This window comes from Anguilla anguilla, chromosome 14 (genome assembly GCF_013347855.1).
Source record: "Anguilla anguilla isolate fAngAng1 chromosome 14, fAngAng1.pri, whole genome shotgun sequence".
NCBI classification, from domain to species: Eukaryota; Metazoa; Chordata; class Actinopteri; order Anguilliformes; family Anguillidae; genus Anguilla; species Anguilla anguilla.
Window position 1 is genome coordinate 34,123,880 of NC_049214.1, and position 23,998 is coordinate 34,147,877.

Here is a 23,998-nt window from a genome sequence, read left to right on the forward strand (position 1 = left end):
GTAGCACAGATGATAAAACTGGGACAGGAGAGATGTGTCAGTCAGGTGAGGGGCTCTCCACCAATCACAGAGCACGATAATACTAACAGATAAAACACCACTAATGGTAGCCTACTGTAATTGGTGGACAGCTTCTGGCCACACCAAGAAACCTCCAGGGATCCTGCGAGTGGAGCCAGAAAGTATCAACCAATCACCATTGGTCTTGTTCCATGTTACCAAAACTCTCCTTGATTGGTGGAGCTCCTCTGTTTTCCTGTGTCGTTGCTATCCTGGTTGTATTACCCCTGATTGTGAGCAGTGTGAATGCAGTGCTGCTTCAGGCTCTTACCGGAGGGGGGGGAGGTTTTGGTGGCTGCCCCCGCCGGCCTGCCGATCTTGCTGGGGGCCTTCAGGCCGCTGGGTTTGGGGGTGCTCATGGTTACCCTCCCTTCTGAGCGCAGAGGAGTCCACGAACGTCAGGAGGGGGGCTGACCCTCCCTAAACATCGGCCGCCCGCCTGCCCCACGCTCCTATTGCAGGGGGCGGGGTTAAAGAGATCCAACAAAGAGCAAAACGGAAACAAAATGGTGCACCTCAAAGCAAGACCCTGGGGGGAGAGAGAGAGGGAGAGAGAGAGAGAGATAAAAGCATGTGAGAAAAGCACCTGCAGTCTAGCCACTCTGAGGCCAGGTCACTGTGCAGGTAGTGGTGATGTCACATCTGCTATCTGCTTTGGCCCCCTGGTGGTGGAATGAGCTTCTCACAGCGGCCAGAACAGCAGATGACGTTGACCATCTTCCAACACAGACTCGCCTCTTCAGACTACAACTCTGCTCCTCCACCCAACCCTCTTTATCATTTTTACCCACACACGCACGCACACGCACGCACGTGTACGTACATGCACATGCACACACACACACACAGTTTCTGAGGTGCCACTCAAACTTGGCATGTTTTGTGACTATGTGAAGAAGTGAGAGTAGCTGGAGGAAATCAAGGCAGCAATAAGCTAATTCATAAACAGCCAGCTTTGAATCCCAGAGCCTGGAGATATGAGGGGAAAGGTGCCGTCCGCAGCATTTACACTCCACTGCCGTTTATCTTACTCTGGATCCATCCAACAGGGGTCCTGCCAGCCCTTAAACCAAGAATCCACAGCCAGCCATTTTCAGAGCTCATAGCAAGACCTCACAAAGCTGATCTGACCACCAGTCAATATTACCAAGCAGACCACAACAAGGCATTTTTGCCTTGGCCACCACTCAGCACCACTTCCCACGAACGACCACTGTGACAACTACTGTACATTTGCTTTTTCTTTCACCTCCCCACGGTAAACGGTACCGCCTCCCGTGGCCTACCTGGTCTCAACAGTGTCTATCTGTCTTCGAGATGTGCAGGTAGGCCAGAGAGTCTACGCTGGATAACTGTAGCATTAGCCAGGCAGCCACGGGCCTCATTAAGCTATAACTACCTCCTGGAAGTAAACTGCGCTCAAACTGTTGCCTTGACTACCACGAAAGAATCCAGGGCACTCACACAGGGGACCACTATCGGCGCCTCCTTGGCCCAGATCCAGGCTTCTCCCATCACAACAAGCAGATAAATCAGCGGGATCCTGGAGAGCCTGGAACCCGCCAAACGTTACCGAAGCCGACACGGAGGCGGGGCCATCGCAGCCAGCCCGGCGGCTTACACCTGACGCGAACGCCTGGGCCATAACCCGGAGCGACGAGGGCACGAGCCGCTAATTCTGAGCTAGCGAAGTCGTCGGGGCCTCAGACCGAGCGGGCTCTGCTCCAGCGGTACAGCTGCTCTGGAATGCAAATGGCTCTTGTTGCCTGGCGACGCTAAGATGTGCCACCCGGGCATGGCCCGCCTTCGCCGCTGACTTCACCGGAGCAGCACGAAGAAGCGGCGGGACTTTCTAACCCAGAATAAAAGGCGGGGTCAGCTGGATCACCCCCACCCCCTTACAAAGGCATTCCATAGCTCTGAGTTGTTATTTGTCCTTGGGGTGCACCAGTCACATGATCCACACCAAGAGTTGGCAAGGCTCCTGTATCAATATTCCAGGGATCCATCCTGGCAGAGGACGTGCAGACCGAAGAGATGACAAACACACCATCTCATGTCCTGCTCTTTTGGTGCATGATGGATCCATTTTCAATTCAGTCAGTTCACAAAATGAAATGAAATCAAATTCATGAATTGGCAAAAGCCCATCAAATTCTATAATAATTTCAATTTGTGAACTGAACTTTCAATTTGTCTTTTGAATTGACTAAATTGGGAATGAAACTGAACCCAAAAACTGTCCAATCCAAACCCACAATCGGGCCAAGCACATCAGTATGGAACGCTGCCGTGACTCTCTTATGTCACCAGCTGTTAATGCCATAGGCCTATATTGCAGTCATTGTTAATAACAACTTGTAGTACCACCAACAAGAAGTCTTCACTTCTTCATTTCTTCACAAAGAAATCATGCAAGAACAAGGCTGCTACTAGGAGTGGCATTGGTAACTAATACCTCCTCTAAACCAGGTAAAGCAGAAATGGCACAGTGCAGTCACAAGCATTATTCTGTAGGAGACACCAATTTGTGGAACCAATTTGTAATTAGTCTACTCACTAGGATGGCTAAAGATCACATGCCGCTCACCACACAACAGCGGTCCTGGTCCAAGCATGCAGCTGACTGAAGGCTTATGTCCTTCTAAAACGAGGCCACCCAAACCCTCAAACAGTGCTGAATTCCTGCTGCGGTTTCACAGTTCTACTTTGTTTTGCCATGTAAGGTCCTCCTGGGCCACATGACAGGTGGTAAAGCTAGCAAACCTGCAGGAAACCTGACACAACGAACAACAACCAATCAATGTAAGTGATCAGGTTGTGTATCTGGACGAGATCACCTGGGTTCCTCAAAACAAAAGAAGAAACACCTGAGAGCTGTTTCAAACTGAACACACCCCCCCCCCCCGACTACATTTATACCTCTACTTAACACTGCCTCCTGAACCATGCCAAACCAGATGGGAAACTGAGCATTCCGCTGGAGAGAACGGTTCACCGTATAGTTTATTCTCGGGTTGTGCAGATGGATATGGAGATTAAGCCCAGCACTGGTGCATTAACGGAGCTTAGGAAATTGCTGGAGGACATTAACGCTCTCTCATTGCACAACATGGCAAAGGTCTGATTGACTTGACCCAGTGGTTAACTTGACCCCGTTCAACAAAATGGCAGAAATGCTCGCCAAATGTTACAACCCTGATCGATTGAAATTCTTATGGGCAGGTTTTCCCACATTAACATCAATCCATGAGAGAAGAGGCAGTAAACAAACTGAAAAAGATGATATTTCATTTAAATTTAGAGAATTAGATGTTTGCTTTCACTTAAATATTGTAGGTATAAAATGTATCAGTATTGTGTCTGTTCTAAGAAGTAGTTAGATACAAAAGTACTGTGCCAGCATTTCTCCTGTATGATAGCAAACACCAACTCTCTCTCTGCCTACAATAACTTGCTAACAAGGTAGTTAAAAAGAATGATGTCTGTAAAAAAAAATTGTGCCAGTACTGTAACAGCTTTGTGACTATGCTCTTTTCAGAATGCTTACCAAGACAAGCCACAACAATCCATTAATTAGGCAGTGTGAACGGTGTTTCTAAAAGATCTCTGCTGTTAAACACGCCACTCAACAAAATAACTTTGCGTAATTAAGTTTAACAAAGAGAAACAATGTGAGAAAAAGAAACTCATTGGATGCGTACATCAATTCCATCCAGTAGACATATAGCCTAGTAGAAATATTTTCATGTTTTCAAAACTTTGAGAACAACCCCGTCAGGTCAAACTTCACAGCTGGAAGTTGAAACGCCCTATTTGTCCCGAGCTGGAGAATGACTGGGGACCGTTCAGTATCCCAGACATGAGCCCAGCTCCCTCTTTTGTTTCCCGCTTGACACAGAAAGAGACGTTTCTGACGTAAACTGTTCTGAAAACCATCTGAAAGATCCTCATTCATCAGGAGCACTGCTGACCAGTTTATGAACCGCCCACATTCAGGAACTGCAGTGTAATGGCAGAGATTTTGGATGCTGAAGGCCCAGAGTGCGGTGCTTACAGTACTGTACTTTCCCCAGTAGAATCATATGTCCACCTTTCCTTTCAACCACTCTTTTTAGTTACGTGTACACTATTTCTGTACAGTGTGCGTGCATCTACTGAATCTAAAAATATAGATATGTATGAGCCCCATGGCTAAGCTATACTTTACTGACCCTGTGGGGTAATTTGTCCTCTGCATTTGACCCATGCCAGCTACATAGAAGCAGTGGGCAGCCACAGTGTAGTGCCCGGGGACCAGCTCCAGTTCTCAGGCTAGTGTCCTGGTCAAGGGCAATGGCAGGAGTACAGTATCTAACCTGACATGCATGTATTTGGGTGTGTGAGCATACCGGAGTACCTGGAGGAAAATCCACACAGGGAGCGCATGCAAACTCCACACACAGAGAGGACCCGGACCGGGAATCGAACCCGGAACCCCTTGGTCCCGTACTGAAGCTGGACCTTGGCAGCACAGACTACAGCAGCCAACCCAGCATGGCAAAGCAAAAGTGGCTCTCGCGTTGCCCGGAAACAGACGGGTTTCAGCCTGCTAGCATGACAGCTTCAAGCTGTGCTCCAACCCCCCCCCACCCCCCCGCCCCTGATGGCTGACTGGGTACCCGCAAGTTCATCTGCTGAGCTGCCCGTGGAGCAAACTCGCGCAGGCATCTGCCGCTTCAGAGGGGACCATGTTTTTGTCTGTGCTCTCCCGTGTCAACAGCAGAGGTCCCTTCAACCCTTGCAGCGTGAGCATGACTGAAGGTTTAAAATTGGGGGTTAAAAAAGATTTTTAAAAGCATTCTCTTATAATTATATTAGCCCTATATTCTCCATTACTATCCGCTGTGCTTTATTGTTGTTAGACATGCATGCCGAAGCTAACCGCAGAACACGTCATTATTAATACAGTGCTTCTCATGGGCCCCATAGGACCAGGCCAATTAAATGGGCAAGCTGCTACCACGGAGTGCCCAGGGACTTTTAAGCACTGAATGTCCATTAGAACTACCATCAATCTTTCCAGAAGATGCTACGTGCTGAATCAAACTCCAGGAAGGCCTATTTCCAAACAGGCCCAAAAACAATCACCTTATTGGACGTACTGGGAGTCAGTTCTGTAAGTGCATACGGCCGCTGAGCTGGGTAAGGGCCCTGACAGTGTCCACAGACCCGAGGCCTTGTGTCCCAGCCGGTCTTCTCTGGCACCGCTGCCTGGGAAAGCGCTCGTGTTCGGTCACTGGCTGGCATCTGCAGATGCTGCTCAATGGTTCCTCTGTGTGTTAACGCGCCTTCTGCACCAGCTGCTGATTTTCACTGGGAGTCTAAAAATTCTCTTTAAAAAATGTCTTTTACATCACCTCTAGGATATAAACAGTAAGGTGGGTGATGCAGTATAAGGGTGAGGGAACTGTGCGTGTAACTCAAAATATGTACGTTCAGTTCCCAGGTGGGAAGCCTTGAGCAAAGTACTTCACCTGAAGGGCTTCTGTGAAGGCCAGCTGCATTTGGATTACATGTAAAAATGTAGCCTGCACCGCCGTTATGGATTAGAAGACTCTTCTATTTCATTAGTAAGTCAGTTCCCAGATCCATCTGCAGCCCCGGCGCTGGTTCTAATCAACAGGAGGACAACTGAGAAAATACTGAAACCAGAAACCGGAAACCACAAAGTACAGAATTCAGAGAAAACTCATCCTGAATCCCAAGAAATGTTGTTATTGCTGTCTGTTTCTCCCTTGGGTTTAGTCTGTCCTGCCTGAGACCTGATTGGCATTACCTAAGTTGATTGGATTTGCCTGGGCTCACAGACTTGAAAGACTGGGATGCCCAGGCCTCAGGAGTTCCTTTTTTTGTTGTGTTTTGGTGCCAGCCCATCCGGTGGTTTTTCTCCTTCACGGCCTAGCAGATTGCTAGCCAGAGCTTTTTCATAATCTTATTTCTTTTTCTACACAAACACATTGCAAGGAAATTCTAATTATTGTATCTGTGTGTGTGTGCACATGTGCGTGCGTGCATTTTTTTTCATAAGCAAGAGAATTTATCCCCTCACGGTGGGCCCAGGGATACAAGGCCCCTGTCTCTAGCCCATACTACATTCAGTGCAAGCAGAGGCCAAAATCTCCTCATCACACTAGGTGTCTCCCTTGCCAATGGCAGCCTGAGAACTGTGTGGGCAAAGCACAAGTAAAATAGGTTGCTTGTTGCACACTGGCAGGACAGTGGAGTCATTTTAAGCCCCACAATTTCACACAGTGCTGCACCATTACCTCATTATGTGACTTAGTACAGCAATCCAGAGGTGGCATGTGATGTCATCACAAAGAATGGGGTATTAGGCTAGATGAATTTCCTTTCGCCGGTGCCAGAGCAACTCCATTTCAACTACTGCACATGTCAGAACTGAGCAGAGTCCAGCACAGACACCTGTTTAAGACTTGCTTTGGCTGAATGCATGAATTTCGGTGGCGAACAGTCGGAGTAAATCCCCCCCATGCCCAGTGCACTAGCTGCTTTGCTCCTGGATCTTGGACAGGAAAATGCATTGACAAGTATCAGGTTTGTGAGACAGTGAGATGAATGCAGCGAAAGGGATACCCAGAGAGCTATACCTCTCACGGACCCCGCACAGGCTACCGACAAGCCAGATGATACGTGGGAAAATTCTGACAACAGAGGCGGAAATTACGCAGGGCTACAGTTATAATAACATCGTGGCAGCTACCATGAGACACCTTAACTGCCTGCCAACTACGAAAATATCCAGCATATTAAAAACACAAACAGAAAAAAAGTTATCTAATATTATGCGGTGTGACGGGACACCCATTGTCTGGTAGAATTCAGCACCTTTAAAAAATAATTTCCATGTTATGAGGAATTATTCACCACACAGTTTACCAAGGCATTCTTGCCTCTTTATTCAAGGCATCTTTATTCACGCAACCAAGATTATCTGACTGTTGCTCTTAATATTTCAGTCAAGGTCCGGTCACAAACCAACCAGACCAGAAATAAGAGATGGATGGCAACAAGAAAAATAGGAATTAATTATCACATGACCAGTTGTCCAGAGTATCCTCTACCTTTGTCCATTCAATACACAAGCAAAGCTACCTGTTGCATAAGCAGAACAAGGAACAAAGAAGCCAAAAATGGAATCACCATGCCAAACGACACAGACAGAAGGATTGATCGTTCAATCTTGCAAATAAAAGAATAAAAGCCCATTATTCAAACAATCGATGTCAACACAGCCTATGACAGTGTGTGTGCGCCCGTGCGTGCGTGCTTGGGTGCATGCGTCCGTGCGTGTTTTTTTTCTCAATAATCTGTACTCTCTAAAAATATAGATACACCGTAATAAACAGACAATAAAATGAATAATTCAAGTGTGCAACACGAACTCATTCATCTTTCAACACTGTGGCTGTTCCTAAAGTTATGAACATTCAATAAATACGAATTTAATGCAGTAGCATGTGTCACTAACGAGCTATTAATTTGCGATTGATAAGTGCAAACAAGGATTGTCACTTTGGGGCTCCGTACTATCAGTAGCCTACTGCAAATCCTCTCATGTGTCACTCTCAGCCGGATTTGACACATTTTTGAATACCGTCAGCGTGGAGGTGACAGGCAGGACATTTTTCATGCGTAGCAAATGGTATACATTTGAAAGAAACAACACTCGTCTGTTGGCGACCATGGTTAGATACCATTACCTCTTTCTAAGCAGATGATGTTTGCTAGACTTATTTAGCAGTTTTTATGTGGCCATCGCTGATCTGATCAGCGACAACTAGCCCGGCGCTCTTCTTGGTCAGACAATTTGCACAGCTACACCTTACGAGCGAAGGCAACATTACATTAAAGTTGCGTACTTAAAATTAGTCATCAGGTAACATTACAATCTTTGAAAAACACATAAATGCCACAGGTTTTTTGCTGGAGTGGCAGGTCTTCGAAGCCAACAGCGTCATGTCACAACCGAACACACACCTACGCTTTCCAGCTTCAGTAGCTAGCTGGATAAGGAGAGACAAGCCACCGAATTCCTCCACTCCACACCCTAGCGGTGTGAAATTGCTTCTGTCTCTTAAACCTCTTAATGATATTTTCCATCGACTCGAAGCTGAATCAGAGCCCAGTAACACACTATCAGCAGACATTAACATTTTTGATCGCGTAGAGATGATATTGACTGTTTTTACCAAAGTGTCTGGCTAGCTGTCGTAGCAATAGGCTTGCTACCTACTTATTTTTCGGATTTAGATCCAATTTGACAACGTAATATTTTGCGTTACATCAAAATAATTATTCAGATGATGTATCTTGCTATGCCACAGAAGTGATTGCATCTTACCTGGATTATAACTGTGAAATATCTCCAAAAAGAAGTGCAGCGATATCGCACCCAGGCTATAATCCCAGGCTTTGAGCTCTACTCTGTCTGTGGATAGGTTGCTAGCGGTTTTCGCACACAACGCCTTCTCAGATGCCGACTTGGCTGCGCGATTACGTCATCGTCTTCCTGATCTGTTTGTTTCTCTCCGCTCGTCCTGGCTGGGTAGCTATTGTAGTTGGCAGTATCTTTTGGACCACGTCATTTGCGTAAAAAATATGAAAGTGCCAGTAGTTAAACAGGAATTTAAAATTATACTGAATTGCGATTACCTTCATTAAGTGTATGCTATAGACAAATAGCTTTGTATTGGACGAGAGTCTTACCGTCGCTGAAGAGATGTATGTAGAGAATCACGTTTCCGAAATGGCATTTAAAACAGTTCTAAATGTTTTTTTGTTTGTTTGGTTTTTTTTTGGTGGGGGGGGGGGGATTTGAAATCACGTGAATAAAATGTTACATAATGTAAAGTACAATGTAAAGCATCCCCTTTGCATACGTTATGTATAAATTCAATTCCACGGCTGCTGCTGCATGCAAAGCTTGTCCAATTTGTGCAATTCAGGAGAGGCATTCAAAGCGTTCCCTGTCACCAGTCAAATGATGCTTTTCACATGGAACCATTCACCCAAGGGCATACTTCCAAGTTTCTGAAACAAAACTGGAAATGACCAGCAAAGCACTGGGCATAAGTGCACCTCTTCAATTGTGACTACACAGTGTCAAAGCCTTGTGCGGTTCAAAGCTGAGTGCTGTCCATTACTTTTTCCCCCTTGTAATTTATTAGAATCTATAAAACTTAGGAATGCCCTAAAATTCCATGCATATAGCTGCTCTTTTTTTTGGGAAGACTGATAATTCGACTTATCATATTGGCATTCAGTTTATACTTCACATATTCAAAGGATATGCTTTACATTTGCATTACATTCTTTATTCACACTTAATAGTGGCAACACAAAAAAGAAAAACTGACGGGGAGCTAAAAGTTTTCTGCTATAAATCCTCTTATAATACCATTAGTTTTACTACCTATTTAAGGATACTGGTATTTCCAGTTTTGTATAAACAAAACAGTTTGTTTTCTTCAAAACTACCACCTGCAATGACATCTCTCAAGAATTAGGTTTAACTGCCAAACAAACTAAGAACAAAAGAATACAATGTTTACACATGTGTGATCATTAGTGTTTATCCAGTGCTTATTCAGAGGTGTTCTTCTAGCATGTCTACAGCACAAACCACAATTACTGTGCATAACAGTGAGCAGCATAAAATGGTCTATCAGTTAAAAATTCTTGTAGAAAGGGGTTTGCAATCTAAATCTACCCTTTCCAAACTGTAAATATTAACACTGAACAATTTAGAATTTAGCTCTTGACGTTCCCATTATGAAATTTATGACAGCTTTTCATTAGATGCTGATTGGCTGCTTTAAATGTTCCACATTGTCCTCCCATGACTTTCTGCTTGGAAATGGGAATAACGTAAGAAATTAAGTATGTGCGTTGTTCATACTATAGTTTTTTCCTTCCTTGTTTTACTTGTTCTCCTTAAACTGTATTTGGAGAAGGTAAAAACAAAACAGACAAACAAAAAAATTAAACAGCGTAGAGGCAGCATCCTGAATGCTTTCGGTTGTCCCACTGAGATAGGTCCAGCAAGGTTGATTTGAGCTGGGACGTGCTGTTACTATAGTGCCTCCATGTGGCCAAGAAGTACCAAGAATATCATACTGCCTTGGAATCAGTCACACCCTGGTCACACCATTCAGTGAGTCACACCCATAGACTGTAGAAAAATAGTCACACCCAAGGTCACACCTCAAATGCAAACAAGTACCAAGTGTCCAGGTATCCCATTAAATACACATAATTTGTAGTCAAAACCTGCGGTCGTCATACAGTATGAATGATAGTATATCTATTGCTATGGATCAGACGACTCTAATACAAGAACCGGAAAATCTCTAGGAACACAATATGGGCAAAATTCAGTAATAAGCCTATCAATTTGGACGTCGCAAACAAGACCGTGCCTTTTAATCCACATGGTTATTTTGGTACAGGAACCAGAGCAATGGCTGGTATTGAATTTCACAAGCCTTTTGAAATCTTTTTTAATGTTCCTTGAGGCGGGTTTGTGGTCCAGCTAGGTGAATTTATTAGTAACATACACTACGAATTAGTGGTCATTACCGTTTTTAAAAACTCACATGCATGGATATATACGCCCTGTGCTAAAATATACGCTAAAATATATATGCTCTATACAAAATATACGCCCTATATACGTTCTATTCCTTAAAAAAATAAAACTCCGAAAAGTCACTTCCCGTACTTGACAGCGTTGAGGTCATAGTTCACAGGGTCGGAGGTAACCAAGAGAAATCAACGATTGGTTGAGAGATTTCAACTGGAGTTATCATGCCCACCCTCTCGTAATGCCAACAGTGGTGCCTTATGAGTTTACAAGATAATCTAACGTTTATAGTTATGCACTGTTATGTTGTACGATTTATGTTTTATTCGTCTTCGTTTGACTTGAACATATTTTGGCTCTACATGCAACGTTAGCTAGCCTGATGTAATTTCTAAAATCGGTAATATGCCGGGAAAGTTAGCTAGCTAGCACTGTGTAGTGCTGCTCAGTGTAGCTAGCTAGTTACCAAGTCTGTTCGTGTACAAATGTTAGCTTGTTGGCTTGCTATGTTGCTAACAGAAAATGTAGTCTAGCTAATATTTTTCTCAATACCTAACACACAGCTAACAAATAGTAGCTTAACACACATTTAACAGGTTTTAATGAACATGTTTGGAAAGTGGTGTGACATATGCAGGCAGCACCTGTAATTTGGTAGCAACGTTACGTGTCAGCTGCAAGGCTAGCCCAGTCTAAGCATGTCAACGCCAAAGATGACTTCTGTATATCTACCTCATTGGGAAAGCGGCGAGAGAAGAATTCGTTTCTTGCACCTTGCTGGTTCCAGCTCGTTCAAAATTTGCGACAGTGGCAGTGCTGAGGTTTGTACCTTCATTAAAGTTTCTTGGAAAACCGGAACTATCGGTTGTAAATTAACCTACCTCGACAGTGTCCTGAATTGTTACATGGGATCAGTTACAGATTATAATTTGAACAATTATTTCAGGACATACCACACCACTGGTCATAAAACTTACACAAGTGTTTGATCTTATTTCAGGAGACTATGGTACCTCTTTTTCTGGGTGCCGACCTGTTCTCAAAAACCGCTATTAGGACAGAGAATCATCCGAGATACCATGCCAAGTTTGCCAAAAAAGGGTTGGCAACAAAGCTTGCGTTTTCCTCAGGTAAGGCATAACTTAGATCATTCATAATGAATGAACACATGGGCTTCTGAACTCTACCTCCAGTGTGTTGTGCCTCCACAGAATTCCGGTTTCACGGACTGAGGCTTCCCACAGCCAGCAGCAGTCTGTGGTTCTACAGCATCCAAGGTCTCTTTAGGGTGGCCTTTGAACTGTACAACAAACAAGAGCAACTCTTTGTGCTGGAGTCATTTCAGGTAACACCCAGTCTTGCTGCATGTTGGAACCTGCCAACATTTCAGATACATATATGCACAATAACTATTTGTACATCTAGCTTGCTAGTAGTTAAGAGGCTGGTGAATGTCAGCCTAGACTCCCTGTGGGTATTAGCCTGAAAGCATCCACCAGAGACCATCAGCGTTGTTCTATTGATTGTATCAACATACTCAGTGATTGGTGGACCTCCTCTCCATTTTCTACCAGTTAGGATACATCACAAATATCTTTGTTTTATTATCTTATAAAAGATCCAGGAAAGTCAAAATCCTATCCCCACCCAGCAGCTTCACTCAATGACAAAGGCCACACTCAGGCCTACTTATTTAGCCATTACCCGTACCGTTCACCCAGCACCCATTAACTTATTTCAACCGTTTGTCTCTCACGTCCTACAGGAGCTATGGAAGTCGCGAATAAACGACGACCCCCTGAACGCGTGCTATGACCTGAGCACCCAACTGGACGCCCCTCAGCCCGAAGAGATTGTAGCGATGTACGACAGAGAAACGCTTCACAAGCTGAGATCTCAGATCACCAAAGGGACACGTCTGGATTTACCTCAGCCGACAGAGGTGCCCGATGCAGCCCGCGAGGAGGACACGCCCCCTACCGACGGCAAGTCTACCGCCGACCACGACTACTGCTGCCCTGCCGACGGCGACTCGGCCGTTCGGCCGGACCACCTCCGCCTCGTCTTCAAAAAACTCGCAAGCTTGGAGAAGGCTTTGAAGGACTCAGAGCTCCATTTGGGGAAGGAACAGCAGGAGGCCATCCTCCTTCTGATGGACCACACGGAGAGATTTGTGGCACAGGGCCTGGATGAGGAGGCGCTGGCCGACGCGGTGTCGGGGCTCCTGCGGACCCAGGGGCCAGGTCCCGGGGCAGGGGACTCCGTCTACTCCAGCCCCCTGCTCCGGGCCGTTGGCGGCTGGCTGGGCCGGCAGTTCCACGCCGCCAACGCCTGCATCAGCCGGCAGGTGGAGGGCTTCAAGGTGCGGCACATCGAGCGCATCACGGACCTGCCGCCGGCCGAGGAGCTGGCGGGGGAGCTGTTCCCCGAGGCCATGAGGGTGCTGCTGCTCAGCTGGATGGGCCTGGACGAGGCCTCGGCCCTGTGGAAGCGCCAGAGCGAGTATCCCATCCTGCTCCTCATCCTGGAGTTCGCCAACCACAACCTCATCACCGGCGTGGCGCACGTCCTCTACTCCAGCCTCATATGCAAGTAGAGCAGGGAACTCCAACTCCGGTCCTAGAGGACTGCAGCTTCTGCTGGGTTTTTTTGTGCGTGCGTTTCAGCGCTCAAGTGACGCAGGTAACCAGTTTGTTAGCCAGAGTGCTTGCTCAGTTTGGCTGAAGACTCATCACACCCTGTTTCCAAGACCCAAATTGGCTGCAGATTTAAAAAAAACCCAAAAACCAGCAGTCCAGCACAGCAGAGTATGAATTCACCCAAGCAGAGAGGAAACATTGTTCCGCTCATTTTTGCAGAACTGTATGGCTGCTGAAATTAGTCTAATGAGAAAATGCCCCAAAAAACCTGCTTGGCTAAGGGTTAGATATCACTTCTGTGAGAGAACTTTAAGGCTTGACATGTTGCTCTTCACTTCACATTACAAAAGCTCTGTGAGAAAAGCCCTTTAATTGTACCATTTATTGGCTGTTCTAAAAGCCACGTCAGAGGAGAATAGCTTTCAGAAAATAAGATCAGTTCGACACATTGGAGTTCAACCAGGGTTTCCTCTAATCCGATTACAGTACACCAACGTTCAATACAATTCCAGGAAACAAAATTCCAATAAGCGTAAACGGGTTTGTTTAAATGGACAACACTGATCATAGCCGGGTCGTGACAGCCGCTGGTTTGATTCTTGGCCATTATAAACAGATTTGTGATTGTGTTCATTATGTGAACATAAATATACATAGCAAATTATTGTTGTCAGTTTGTGTTTTTCATTGACCACATAAAGGTAAGATTACTAACAGTGGTATTACAAGTTACACAACCCACGATCTTCTGCAAAATGAACACAGCGATCGTGTACACAGTTTTCTGCAGTTCTGCATCAGTCTCTGTCAGTACATTGGAGTATTTTTAAATTATCCTCTATTGTCCTGGCAATTAATGTATAATTCCACCATTTAAAAGCCAGGTGTTCAAAAAAAGGAAACAATAGTGTACAATAATGGGGGAGGGGTTTAACTGTAATGTAATTTCCCCAGGCTGCCCTCTCCCCCTCCACGTCCGTTTAAACACCCTGTGTAATTCTGATGACATACAGAATCCAGTTATGGTTAGCACTCCACTATCTACAAAAAGTAATGTACAAATGCTTTGTTTTTGTTTTTTTTTTTCTCTTAATAAATTATACTCAGTGCAACATCCATGCAAGCTTGTCGACTACAACAAAAAAAATAAAAACAGCTCTTGGAACACTTTTCAGCACTGTGGTGAAGCTACGCAGAGAGAGAGAGAGGGGACGAGAGTGTGCGGGGAGTGGGCGAGGGCAGTGGCGGCGGCGGCTCATAACGTGTCCATCCCCCGCGAGGCGAAGGAAGAGGAAAAGCCCAGTCCCATGCCCCGCTGGGTGTGCGTCTGTGACCGGGCCATCTCGTACTGCACGTCCAGGTTCCGGAACATCTCCTCCTGCTGCCTCAGGGTCTTCAGGCTCTCCTCGTCCATCAGGCCCGCGGCTTCGCCGCCCTCCTCCTGGCACAAAGATGGCGAGCGCGTTTAGAGGTCACAGCTAGCAGGAGTGCGCACTTACTGGTCACAACTAGCAGGACTGTGCGCGTTTAGAGGTCACAACTAGCAGGAGCACGCGTGTTTAGAGGTCACGGCTAGCAGGAGTACGCGCATTTAGAGGTCAGAGCTAGCAGGAGCGCGTGCGTTTAGGTCACAGCTATCAACATCGTGCGTGTTTAGAGGTCACTGCGAGCAGGAGTACACGCGTTTAGAGGTCAGAGCTAGCAGGAGCGTGTGCATTTAGAGGTCACAGCTACCCAGAGCGCTTGTTTAGAGGTCACAGCTAGCTGGAGCGCGCGTGTTTAGAGGTCACTGTTAGCAGGAGCACGCACATTTAGAGGTCACAGCTAACAGGAGCACATGCCGTCACTAGCATTCCACACAGTTTAAATACAGCACTAATTAAAACTGTGTGTGTGTGTGTATATTTACTCTAGCAGTTGCTTCCTACCTCCTGGCAAAGACTTAAGCATTGATAGGTCATAGTGAGCCACGTGTATAGTCACTGCTACTGGCAGTGATGCACTGCTACTGTCAGCAAAACCATTCAGATTACAGTAGTTTAAATAATATGAATTCGAACTAGGGCTTGGCTATATAATAACATTACTGCAACATGGCATTTAGTTGCATTTCAGACAAAACGTGGGCTTCTGAGTCCCAGCCGTGGCAATATTACATTGTGGGTAGAGTTTATGCTACATACTAATTTAGCCTCAGTAAAACAGGGTTCCTTAGCTGGTCCTAATGCACGTCCAAAGTTAGAACTATAAGAGCATAACATGCTGGTCTCAAGCAGGGTTACATTTTGCAGCAAGTTGTGAAAAATATAGATGCCTGTACAGATTTTTTTGCAGTTTGTTAAATAATATATGAAAAAAGAGAATGTCTCCAAAAGCGCAAACTCACTTTAATGCCCATCAACTTGCGGAATTTAGTATTTTGGTCCTTGTTTCCGAAGCTGAGTTTCTCCCACAACTCAGCTGTCTGTGACTTGTCCTGAAACAGAATTCATTTCAAATCATTTTTGTACAAGTCATTCTGCATCACAAAGAGTTCTGAGTAAATCAAATAGTTTAGTCCTATTTCAAAGCTTTCAAATGCTACCCACATTGTTCTAATGCAGGCAGAATCGTCTCACTAACCTCTTTCTGAAAAACAGGCTTTGTGAAGTTATCAATATGATACACCTGACTTGAACCTATACACCATAAAAGCCTACATAACAGGTCCCGGGACCAGTAATAACCATATATTATTTATATGCCCAATGTCATAACACTGTCACTCTATGCAGTGATAATTTTGAACTTGCCACTTTCAATTGTTTTTGGAAAACAGATGCTGTTATGACGAGTGTTATGTCTTGCTTATGACAGATGTGTGTAGGCTTTCTGCCATATATTTTTGAGCAGCGGTCTCATGTGGAGCGCCTCACCCCTTCCTTCTTGCCCTGCCAAAGCATCTTCCTCTTCTTGTCCTGTTCCGCCAACTTGACAGCGTTGACGGCGGAGGGGTTATAGAAGCTGGGCACGGCCGCGCCCGTCTCCGCCAGCGCTTTGGCCTGCAGGGCCGCCATCTGAGCCGCCATGGCGATGTGGGGCGCCACAGGCGTACCCGCGGCCAGAAAAGCCGCCATGTTCAGGATGGAGCTTCCCGCCGCCACCGTGGCGGCAGCGTCGCACATCGCCATACCGCTGGGCATCGCCATACCGCCGGGCATCTGGAGATTGCCGGGCATCTGGAGATTGTTGGGCATATGGAGAGTGTTGGGCATCTGGAGATTGCCCGGCATCTGGATATTGCTGGGCATCTGGAGATTGTTGGGCATCTGGAGATTGCCGGGTCCTGGTACACCGGCAGGTACCTGGAGATTGTTGGGCACCTGGAGATTGCCAGGCACAGGGAGATTTCCAGGCACCGGGAGGTTGCCAGGCACCGCCAGACTGCCGACACAGCCTGAAATTACCAATTAGCCGGATTAGTTCACTATCATAGACACATTCACAGTAAAAAAAAAAAATAAAAAAACCTCAATGTACCCTGCTCAACCCATTTTATTTGCTGTGAAAGATCCCTTATCACATTTCTGTTACATCCATTCTACCGCTACTTTACACCAGGCTACCCAGTGGAGGATGGGCTCCCCCTCTATAGCTGGGTTCCTCCTGAGATTTTTTCCCATTGGGGAGTTTCTCATCAGATGTTTGAGGGTTTTTCTCCCAGCTGGGGAGGTTTTTTTTTTTTTACCTCATGTACTTGCTATTTTTGGGTTCAGGCCTGGTTTTTGCTATTTTTCTGCTACCCCGGAAAGTGTCTTTGAGACAGTTTTCTGCAATAAAAATGAGTCGATCTGAAAAGTAAAAGTCTTACACTAAGTGTACACTAAGACGGGGGTGGTAATGTGTGAGATTAAAGATGGGGACAGGCCACTCTGACTATGTTCAGCTGATGCCAAAATATCAGAAACGACCCTCACCAGCAACAAGCTCCTGCCGTTTCTGCACCTCCAACATCTCCTTCTCCTTCTGTTCCTGGAGCTTCTTTGCTCTTTCCAATCTTGTGAAGAAAAGGGTAAGGGATCGGGGGGGGGGGGGGGGGGGGGGGGGGGGGAGACAGAAGGGTTAAGAAAGAGCGGCTGGATCCGCACATCCGGACGGGCGAACACTGTACTGTACCCACGGGTGAAGAGAGAGAAATAAGTTTCGGCCTCACGGTTCATTAAAGCAGCTGCAGTACCTTCTGGCTAAGGCCTCCTGGGCGTCCATAGCGGTGTTTCTGCCCTGGAAAACCAGGGGGCTCACTGACCTACTGCGGCTCCTGCTGTATGCTCGGGGCCTCTCGCTCCGTTTCCTCCTTTCCCTGCGGGGGAGCAGAGCAGAGCGCTCAGCGCCTCACCCTCGCAACCGCCACTCAGACACGCTGCTGAGGGAGACCCCCCGGGCTGCCAGAGTCTGGAATTAACCCCCTCAAATGTATGGACTGGCTTCTCTCCCCCTTCCCCACCACTCCCCAAAAATGATTCAATGGGGAAATTATATTGTACAATTGTATGAGAGTGAACTGAAGGACTGAAGAGGATTTTCAGAAATACGGGGCAATATTCGCAAGCATTTCACAACCCAAGTAATTGGCTAATAACATGGGGATAAAACAGTTGTGATGTCACCTTACCAGCAGAAAACAGAAGGGAGCTCCACCAATCACAGAGGACAATAGATCAGGAAAATAGATCAAGTCAGTAAGGCATCATGGGCACACAGGCAGAGCCATCGAGGGAGAAAACAATCCCCCGTCTGTCCCTGTTCTGAATAGGGACCCATCGGAGATCAAGCTAGCTATCATTGCTATTTTATAGTAATGTCAGAAAAATTCCACTGAATCATTGTTTCCTAACGTCCAGCATATGTACTTTAACAAAATAAACCAAACAGGACCCGAGGGCTGTCTTTATGTGGTTACAGAGTGAACAAATGATCCAACTCAGTGGCCTGAGGTATGATTCCCTGACATCATCTTCCATCTTATTGAACCATCCGGTAAGGAACCACCAACTACATTATGATCCAGGACCGTGAAAAGCCGACTAACATTAGCTAGCCAACCATGAACCAACCATGAATGGATTCACAGGGAACATTAACTAATTGCAGAAGCAATTGTAACAATGTCATTTTGTGGACTAGTGCCATTAACTGTTGCTAACCACAGGCTTCTCGGTAATAAATAAAAGTGCAAATCCGTGTTTTTAAATCTGTTTGCCGTGCAGTAAGAAACTCAGCAGCTTTTTGTCATTTTGAAAATTGCAATGTTTTTAATACATTACATGATTTTGTCCTAATTTAAAGACCTATAACTGACCACTTCATTGATTTCCAATGGAAATTCAGCCAAATATTTCCCCTTGGGGGTTAGGCCTGGAGTGTATGGCATTTTTGCGTGCCCTGTCTTGCAGACTGGTTCTACAGAACAACACCGACAGAGACAGGTGGAAAATTTACGGCCAGGTATTATCCAGGAAGTAATTAAAAAGTATCCACCAATCACGGCTGGCATTGCTCCAATCATTGGTAGTAATGTACTCTGTGATTGGTGAAGCTTCCGCCATGTTGTTCTCCCTGAGCAGGTCCACTACAGGCAAAGATGCACTCACCTGCTCTTGCTTCGGCTTCGACTCCTGTGTCTGTGTTTGGAGTGGGACCTGGAGCGGGACCGCGCCCGCCGCTTCCTGTCACGGCTTCGGGAACGCCGCTCCCGGCTACGGGAACGCGACCGCTTGCGGTCCCTGCTCCTGCTGCGATGGTGTCTGTAATCCAACCGCGGGCACACACGTTCATCAGAACTCTTTCTGTGATGCAGGACTGCGCAGGACTCCATGCGAGCCAGTTCAGATTGCGTTAAAGGTTGTGATATCTGCATGTGCTGCTGGGGTTTCAGAATGTGTGGGGAGTATTCAAGGAGCCTCAAACTGCAATTCCCATTAATACATAAAATAACATTAAACTGCGTCTTAAAATTTGATCACTTACATTTTAACCGCCTTTATGAGTATCATCTGAATATCATCTCCATCTTGCTGAAACATATATTTATAAAATAATAACCATCCACTCATAAAGTTTCCACACAATGTGATTTCAGGCCACAACATTATGCAGACTGAACCACACTATATATCTGTGAAAGTTAGAAGGGGACTTTTCATGATTTTTCCATATTCATCAGGAAATAAAGATTTTTTTCAGCTTATCCAAACCCTCTGCCTACTTTTGAGATATTCATGGTCTCAAAACCAGCACTGCCTGATTAATCGACTAAAATCCCGTGCCTGAACACACTGGTGTCAGTGGGCTTTGCCCAGGTGGGAGAGGGGTCACCTCACCTTTCCCGGGAGCGTGACCTGGAGCGGCTCCTGCGTCGTGTCGAGGCTCCGCCTTTCCGCCGATGTCGCTCGTCTCCGCTCTCGGAAAGCCGCTCCTTAGCCCGCTCCGTCTGCTCCTGCCTCTCCTCCGGCTTCCGCGATTTGGAGGGTCTGTCGTCCGAGTCCTTCCTCCAACCCTGTTTTGAGAAGAATTTGTCTCTTTCAGGAAAATAGTACGACAAAGAGAGTTAGTGTGAGGCCTTAAAATGTCCGCCAAAGCATGTAGACTTCAGCAACTTCTGAGAAAGAGAACCCTCTCACCAATACTGCACAACCTGTACAAACCAAGTGCAGTTCAGCAATAAGTGGGTAAATGGAAACAATGCCATTACAGACACTAAGCACTCGGTTTTAACACTCAGTGTAGTCAAAATGGAAGACTGTTTTTTTCTTTCAGGATAGAGCAAATACACGTTTAGTAGACTCCAGAGCAACTTAACACAAGTTATATTTTTACACAGCATCAATTTAAACAACTAGCTATATAATGAAGCAAGGTTAGAAGCTTGCTCGAGGGCACAATGGCAGCGTCCTACCTGGGAATTGACCCTTCAACCTTTGGGTTAAAACCCAGTTCCCTAACCATTATACTACTACACTGGCTTCATCAACAACCACCAACAGCTGGTAGATTTTGAACAAAGTTTTTAATTTGTAACAGGTGAAATAATTTGAGTTTGTTGACTATAAAGTGCTAGATCATTTGTCCATTAATTTGTATATCTTCCCCAGATTTTCATTCAGTATAAATAATAATAATAATTACAATAAGTTTAATTCGTCAGGTGCTTTCCACAATACTCAAAGCTCTTTACAGAAAGGTCCATTTGAAATGGCATCAGACAGAAAAACAAATGTCATGTACCCTACTGAAATAACAACAAAACAATTAAAATAATAAAAGAATGTAAAAACCCACAAATACACAGTGTGCGCCCACATAATCAGGCTTCATGCTCCTCCCTTTACAGGAAGAGTAATGTACCTCCATTACCCTCTCACATCAAACAGTTCCGATGTTCAGGTCGTACCAAGAAAATTTGATTTGCACTTCAAATCAGCATGGTGGGGCAGGATTAGCAAACAGCTTCAAATAACCAGAAAAGTATTGCTCAGAGTTGAAGAGCAAGAAGTGAACACATTCAAAAACAGGGCACGTTTGAGTTTGAATGGCTACCTAGCTGTGAAACAGTTCAGAGCATCTCTTCATGCAATGGCATTTCAAACATGCCTTATAATACAGTTGTTATCATGGGATCTAAACACAAATTCATGATCCTCCAGGACATGCATATGTCAATATCATTCATTTGTACATTTACTGTTAAAAATAGATATCCCAATGAATTGTGCTCTTGCACAGAGGGGGAAAATATACAGTGGAACCATGCTCCTTATAAAGGCCAGAAGTATCTGTTCTTATTATTTCCTACGAGCTACACCTCATTGGTTCAAATTGTATTTTGATTATAATTATCATTTTAAAGGTCTTACTGCAGTAATTTTAAACTATTTACCTCTTTGCTCCTGCTCCGACTTTGTCTGTGTTTCTTGTCACCTAACCACAAAACGAAAGAAACACATTCACAAGACTTCCTCAAAAACCTTGTTTCAGACATTTTCATTTCAGACATCAAAATAAACCTATCACAAAGAGTTTCAAAAGACACAAAAAAACAAACACAGTCATTTGTCAAAGCCAAGCAAACTTTTAATGTGTGTTCTGGCAGAACTTTCCAGACAAGAGCTTCAAGACAAGCTTACAAGCCCTCAAACAAATGTTTAGCCATGCAATGTGAAAGTAAGAATATTCCAGAAACTGTTGAACTAATGCTAGAACTATCAATCGGAAACTACACAACTGAAAAAAGAAGCAGCCCTTCTAAATTAAAATCAAACGCAGCAACAAATGGCAAAGAATTGATACTAAAAATGAATCACTAATGCGGAAACACTAAGAAAGACCACTGTTGATTGACAAATCTTCTTTGACAACAAGGTGGTATTCATTTATATTCTCAGGGTGGTTCAAAAATCACAAATCGAGGCAGTTAGCTACTATATTATGATAAGTCACACAGTTATTGTAATCATTAACTTCTATCTTACAAGTTCAATCAGAGAAATGAAAGTTTTATATCAGGTGTACACAACAAGGGCTATCCGTTTCAGGATTTTGTGGCAACTTCTGCTCTTAATTATTTAAATTAGACTAGCTCAACCATATCTAGATCTGACATTTGTGTAAGCACCCGCAACAGCAGGACACTGAAAGTGTATCCTAAATATTTTATTGTGCTCATTTTGCTTAAGCACAGAGTGAGCCCGAACAGTTTCTAGAGCCGCCAGAAATCTAAAATTAGCTAAGCAAGGCTAATAGGTTGGAACACAAAAGCATACAGACCACCCTCTCCAGGACCGGAGATACCTATGCACCCATGGTTAAGATCAATACGTTGACACCATACGTCTCCCAGGATCGCAAGTGTGGCTGTTTAATCTGACTTACGTTTCCGGTCTCTGGATCGTGATCTTGAATGATGAGATTTAGAACTTCTTGGCGATTTTGATGAGTCCATTCCCTCCGTTCTTTTATAAGTCTGGACAGTGTTTGGGAAATAATTCATTGACAAGGAAAGCAAGACAAACACACAAAAGGCGTACAGGCAAAATTCAAGGATTCGTTGATAAAATTCTTCAGCCAATTCATAGCTACATTACATATTAACTTAGCTATGAGAGAAACCTGCTAAGTAGATTGTTATTTGCTGGCTAAACGCACTTAGCTAACCAAGTGTTATCATCCGAACTATGCATCACCGAAGATTAAGTTAGCCAATAACCGATTACGCGTAAGCATGCATTCACCACCGTAAGGAACTTTAGTGTTATTAGCTACCCATGTAAGGTTAACTATGCTCCTTGCAAACGGACTAATAAGTTATATCACTAGCTACTAACGTTCGAAAATGAAGTGATGTTTCTCAGGAAAAGTTAGCCATCTAGCAGGAATGACGACCGGAAATTGTCGGTAAGCGTTTGCAGTTTACATTTCACAGTGATTAGCTAGCTAGCTACAATGCAATTCTGTAATGTTGTCTTTATTAGAGTTAAGAATTTCTCCACTGGACAACTTAATGTATAGTGTTCTTATAAGTGAATATCAGCTAATTTCAGGCTTTAGCCAGCCATACCTTCCCCATTTTTGTAGCTAACGTTAAACCACTCACTTAAATACATAAAGCAAGCTGGTGGGATAGCTAGCTAGCCTACGTTAGCTACATAATTCCACCATGGCGCCATCTTAAATTTGCTTGTGTTGATTCATCTTTCTGCAGTAAAAACTAAACAAATGATAAACTTTAGGCATGAGTCTTAAACGAAGAATTGATATAATTCTTACCGCCATATCAGATGTTTACAGAATTCAGAATTGCATGACTTTTCAGTGGCTCCACTTTTGCCAATGACCACACATAAAGCAACTGCAAAGATTCTACGACGTACCAAGATCAGGAACTACGTAGCTACAGAAAAAAGCTACCTCATGCTGTATGTTGAATGTGCTGTGGAGAATATTGCCTTACCGGAACTCTTATTCTGGCTTTAAAAAAAACGAAATCCCGGAACTTCTTCCACAGAAATAAGGCGTTCTCCAATAATACCAAATGCTCTCTTCCAGGAGTACAATTTCTTAAGCACCTTCTATGTAGGGATGTCACGATAAACTCTGCTGGGACTGCATCCTCTGTTGTAATCCGCACGAATACAAAGTTCAGCAACTTGGGTTTCTTTACTCACCAATCATCTTTGGTTGTAGAGAGGTCTGTCGGGGAATTGCAAGAGATTCTGGGACTATAAGCCTACTTGATTTCTAAATTAACGAGGTAGAGCCTTGGTCTTTTTTTAGTACAGTAAAAAAATGACAGAGGAAACAAGTTAATAAATGATTAAATCCCGCAAGGTGACTTGCATATAAATGTAATACCATGTTGCACAAAATTAAATGCACTTTTCAAGGATACACTTATCCAACAGGGATATTTTGACTTTATAGAAAGTAAGGTTCAAGGTAAAAATAAATAAAAATGTACGAATGTAAAGAGCTATAATGTCTGGCCCCTGCTGTTTGAACCAACTGAGTGTGTACTGTCAATGTTAATTTTGTACTTTGGCTGATTGTGCTAACCCAAATGCTTGTTACATTACAATCAGGCATTTAGCAGATACTTATCCATAGCGACTCACACGTTATT

The 23,998-nt window shown here is 44.6% G+C and overlaps 3 protein-coding genes across 11 annotated transcripts in view; 1 reads left to right on the top strand and 2 right to left on the bottom strand.

Annotated features, from left to right (window-relative positions):
- LOC118212907 (CAP-Gly domain-containing linker protein 1-like) overlaps positions 1-8,631 on the bottom strand; it is a 44,099-nt gene extending 35,468 nt beyond the window's left edge. For 2 of the 3 annotated variants that reach the window (XM_035391396.1, XM_035391395.1), the window contains exons 1-2: positions 8,465-8,631; positions 332-589 (exon numbers count right to left, since the gene is read on the bottom strand). In XM_035391396.1, the coding sequence (XP_035247287.1) occupies positions 332-419 (88 nt within the window). In that variant the 5' untranslated portion in view covers positions 420-589; positions 8,465-8,631. The remainder of the gene's footprint in view (positions 1-331; positions 590-8,464) is intronic. The other variant, XM_035391397.1, reaches the window with a different exon arrangement.
- A 2,115-nt stretch (positions 8,632-10,746) lies between these two features.
- si:ch211-110p13.9 (uncharacterized protein LOC562347 homolog) lies at positions 10,747-14,006 on the top strand. The gene is made up of 4 exons (XM_035391406.1): positions 10,747-11,526; positions 11,706-11,835; positions 11,917-12,050; positions 12,471-14,006. Exons 1-4 carry the CDS (start codon positions 11,404-11,406, stop codon positions 13,299-13,301), a joined length of 1,218 nt encoding a protein of 405 aa, XP_035247297.1. The 5' UTR covers positions 10,747-11,403; the 3' UTR covers positions 13,302-14,006.
- On the bottom strand, positions 13,799-23,476 carry LOC118212908 (arginine/serine-rich coiled-coil protein 2-like). Of its 7 annotated transcripts, none has more exons than XM_035391401.1 (10): positions 23,330-23,476; positions 22,252-22,342; positions 21,260-21,300; positions 19,704-19,879; positions 18,975-19,127; positions 17,537-17,683; positions 17,301-17,380; positions 16,260-16,780; positions 15,731-15,820; positions 13,799-14,785 (listed from the first exon to the last, which is right to left on the bottom strand). In XM_035391401.1, the coding sequence occupies exons 2-10, from the start codon at positions 22,319-22,321 to the stop codon at positions 14,600-14,602; spliced, it is 1,464 nt and encodes a 487-aa protein (XP_035247292.1). In that variant the 5' UTR covers positions 22,322-22,342; positions 23,330-23,476; the 3' UTR covers positions 13,799-14,599. The 7 variants fall into 7 exon arrangements, with proteins under 7 accessions (XP_035247292.1, XP_035247293.1, XP_035247290.1 ...); XM_035391402.1 differs by lacking the exon at positions 23,330-23,476 and adding an exon at positions 23,146-23,284 and having other exon boundaries at positions 17,630-17,683; XM_035391399.1 differs by lacking the exon at positions 23,330-23,476 and adding an exon at positions 23,146-23,284 and having other exon boundaries at positions 17,561-17,683.
- Between the last annotated feature and the right edge of the window lie 522 nt (positions 23,477-23,998).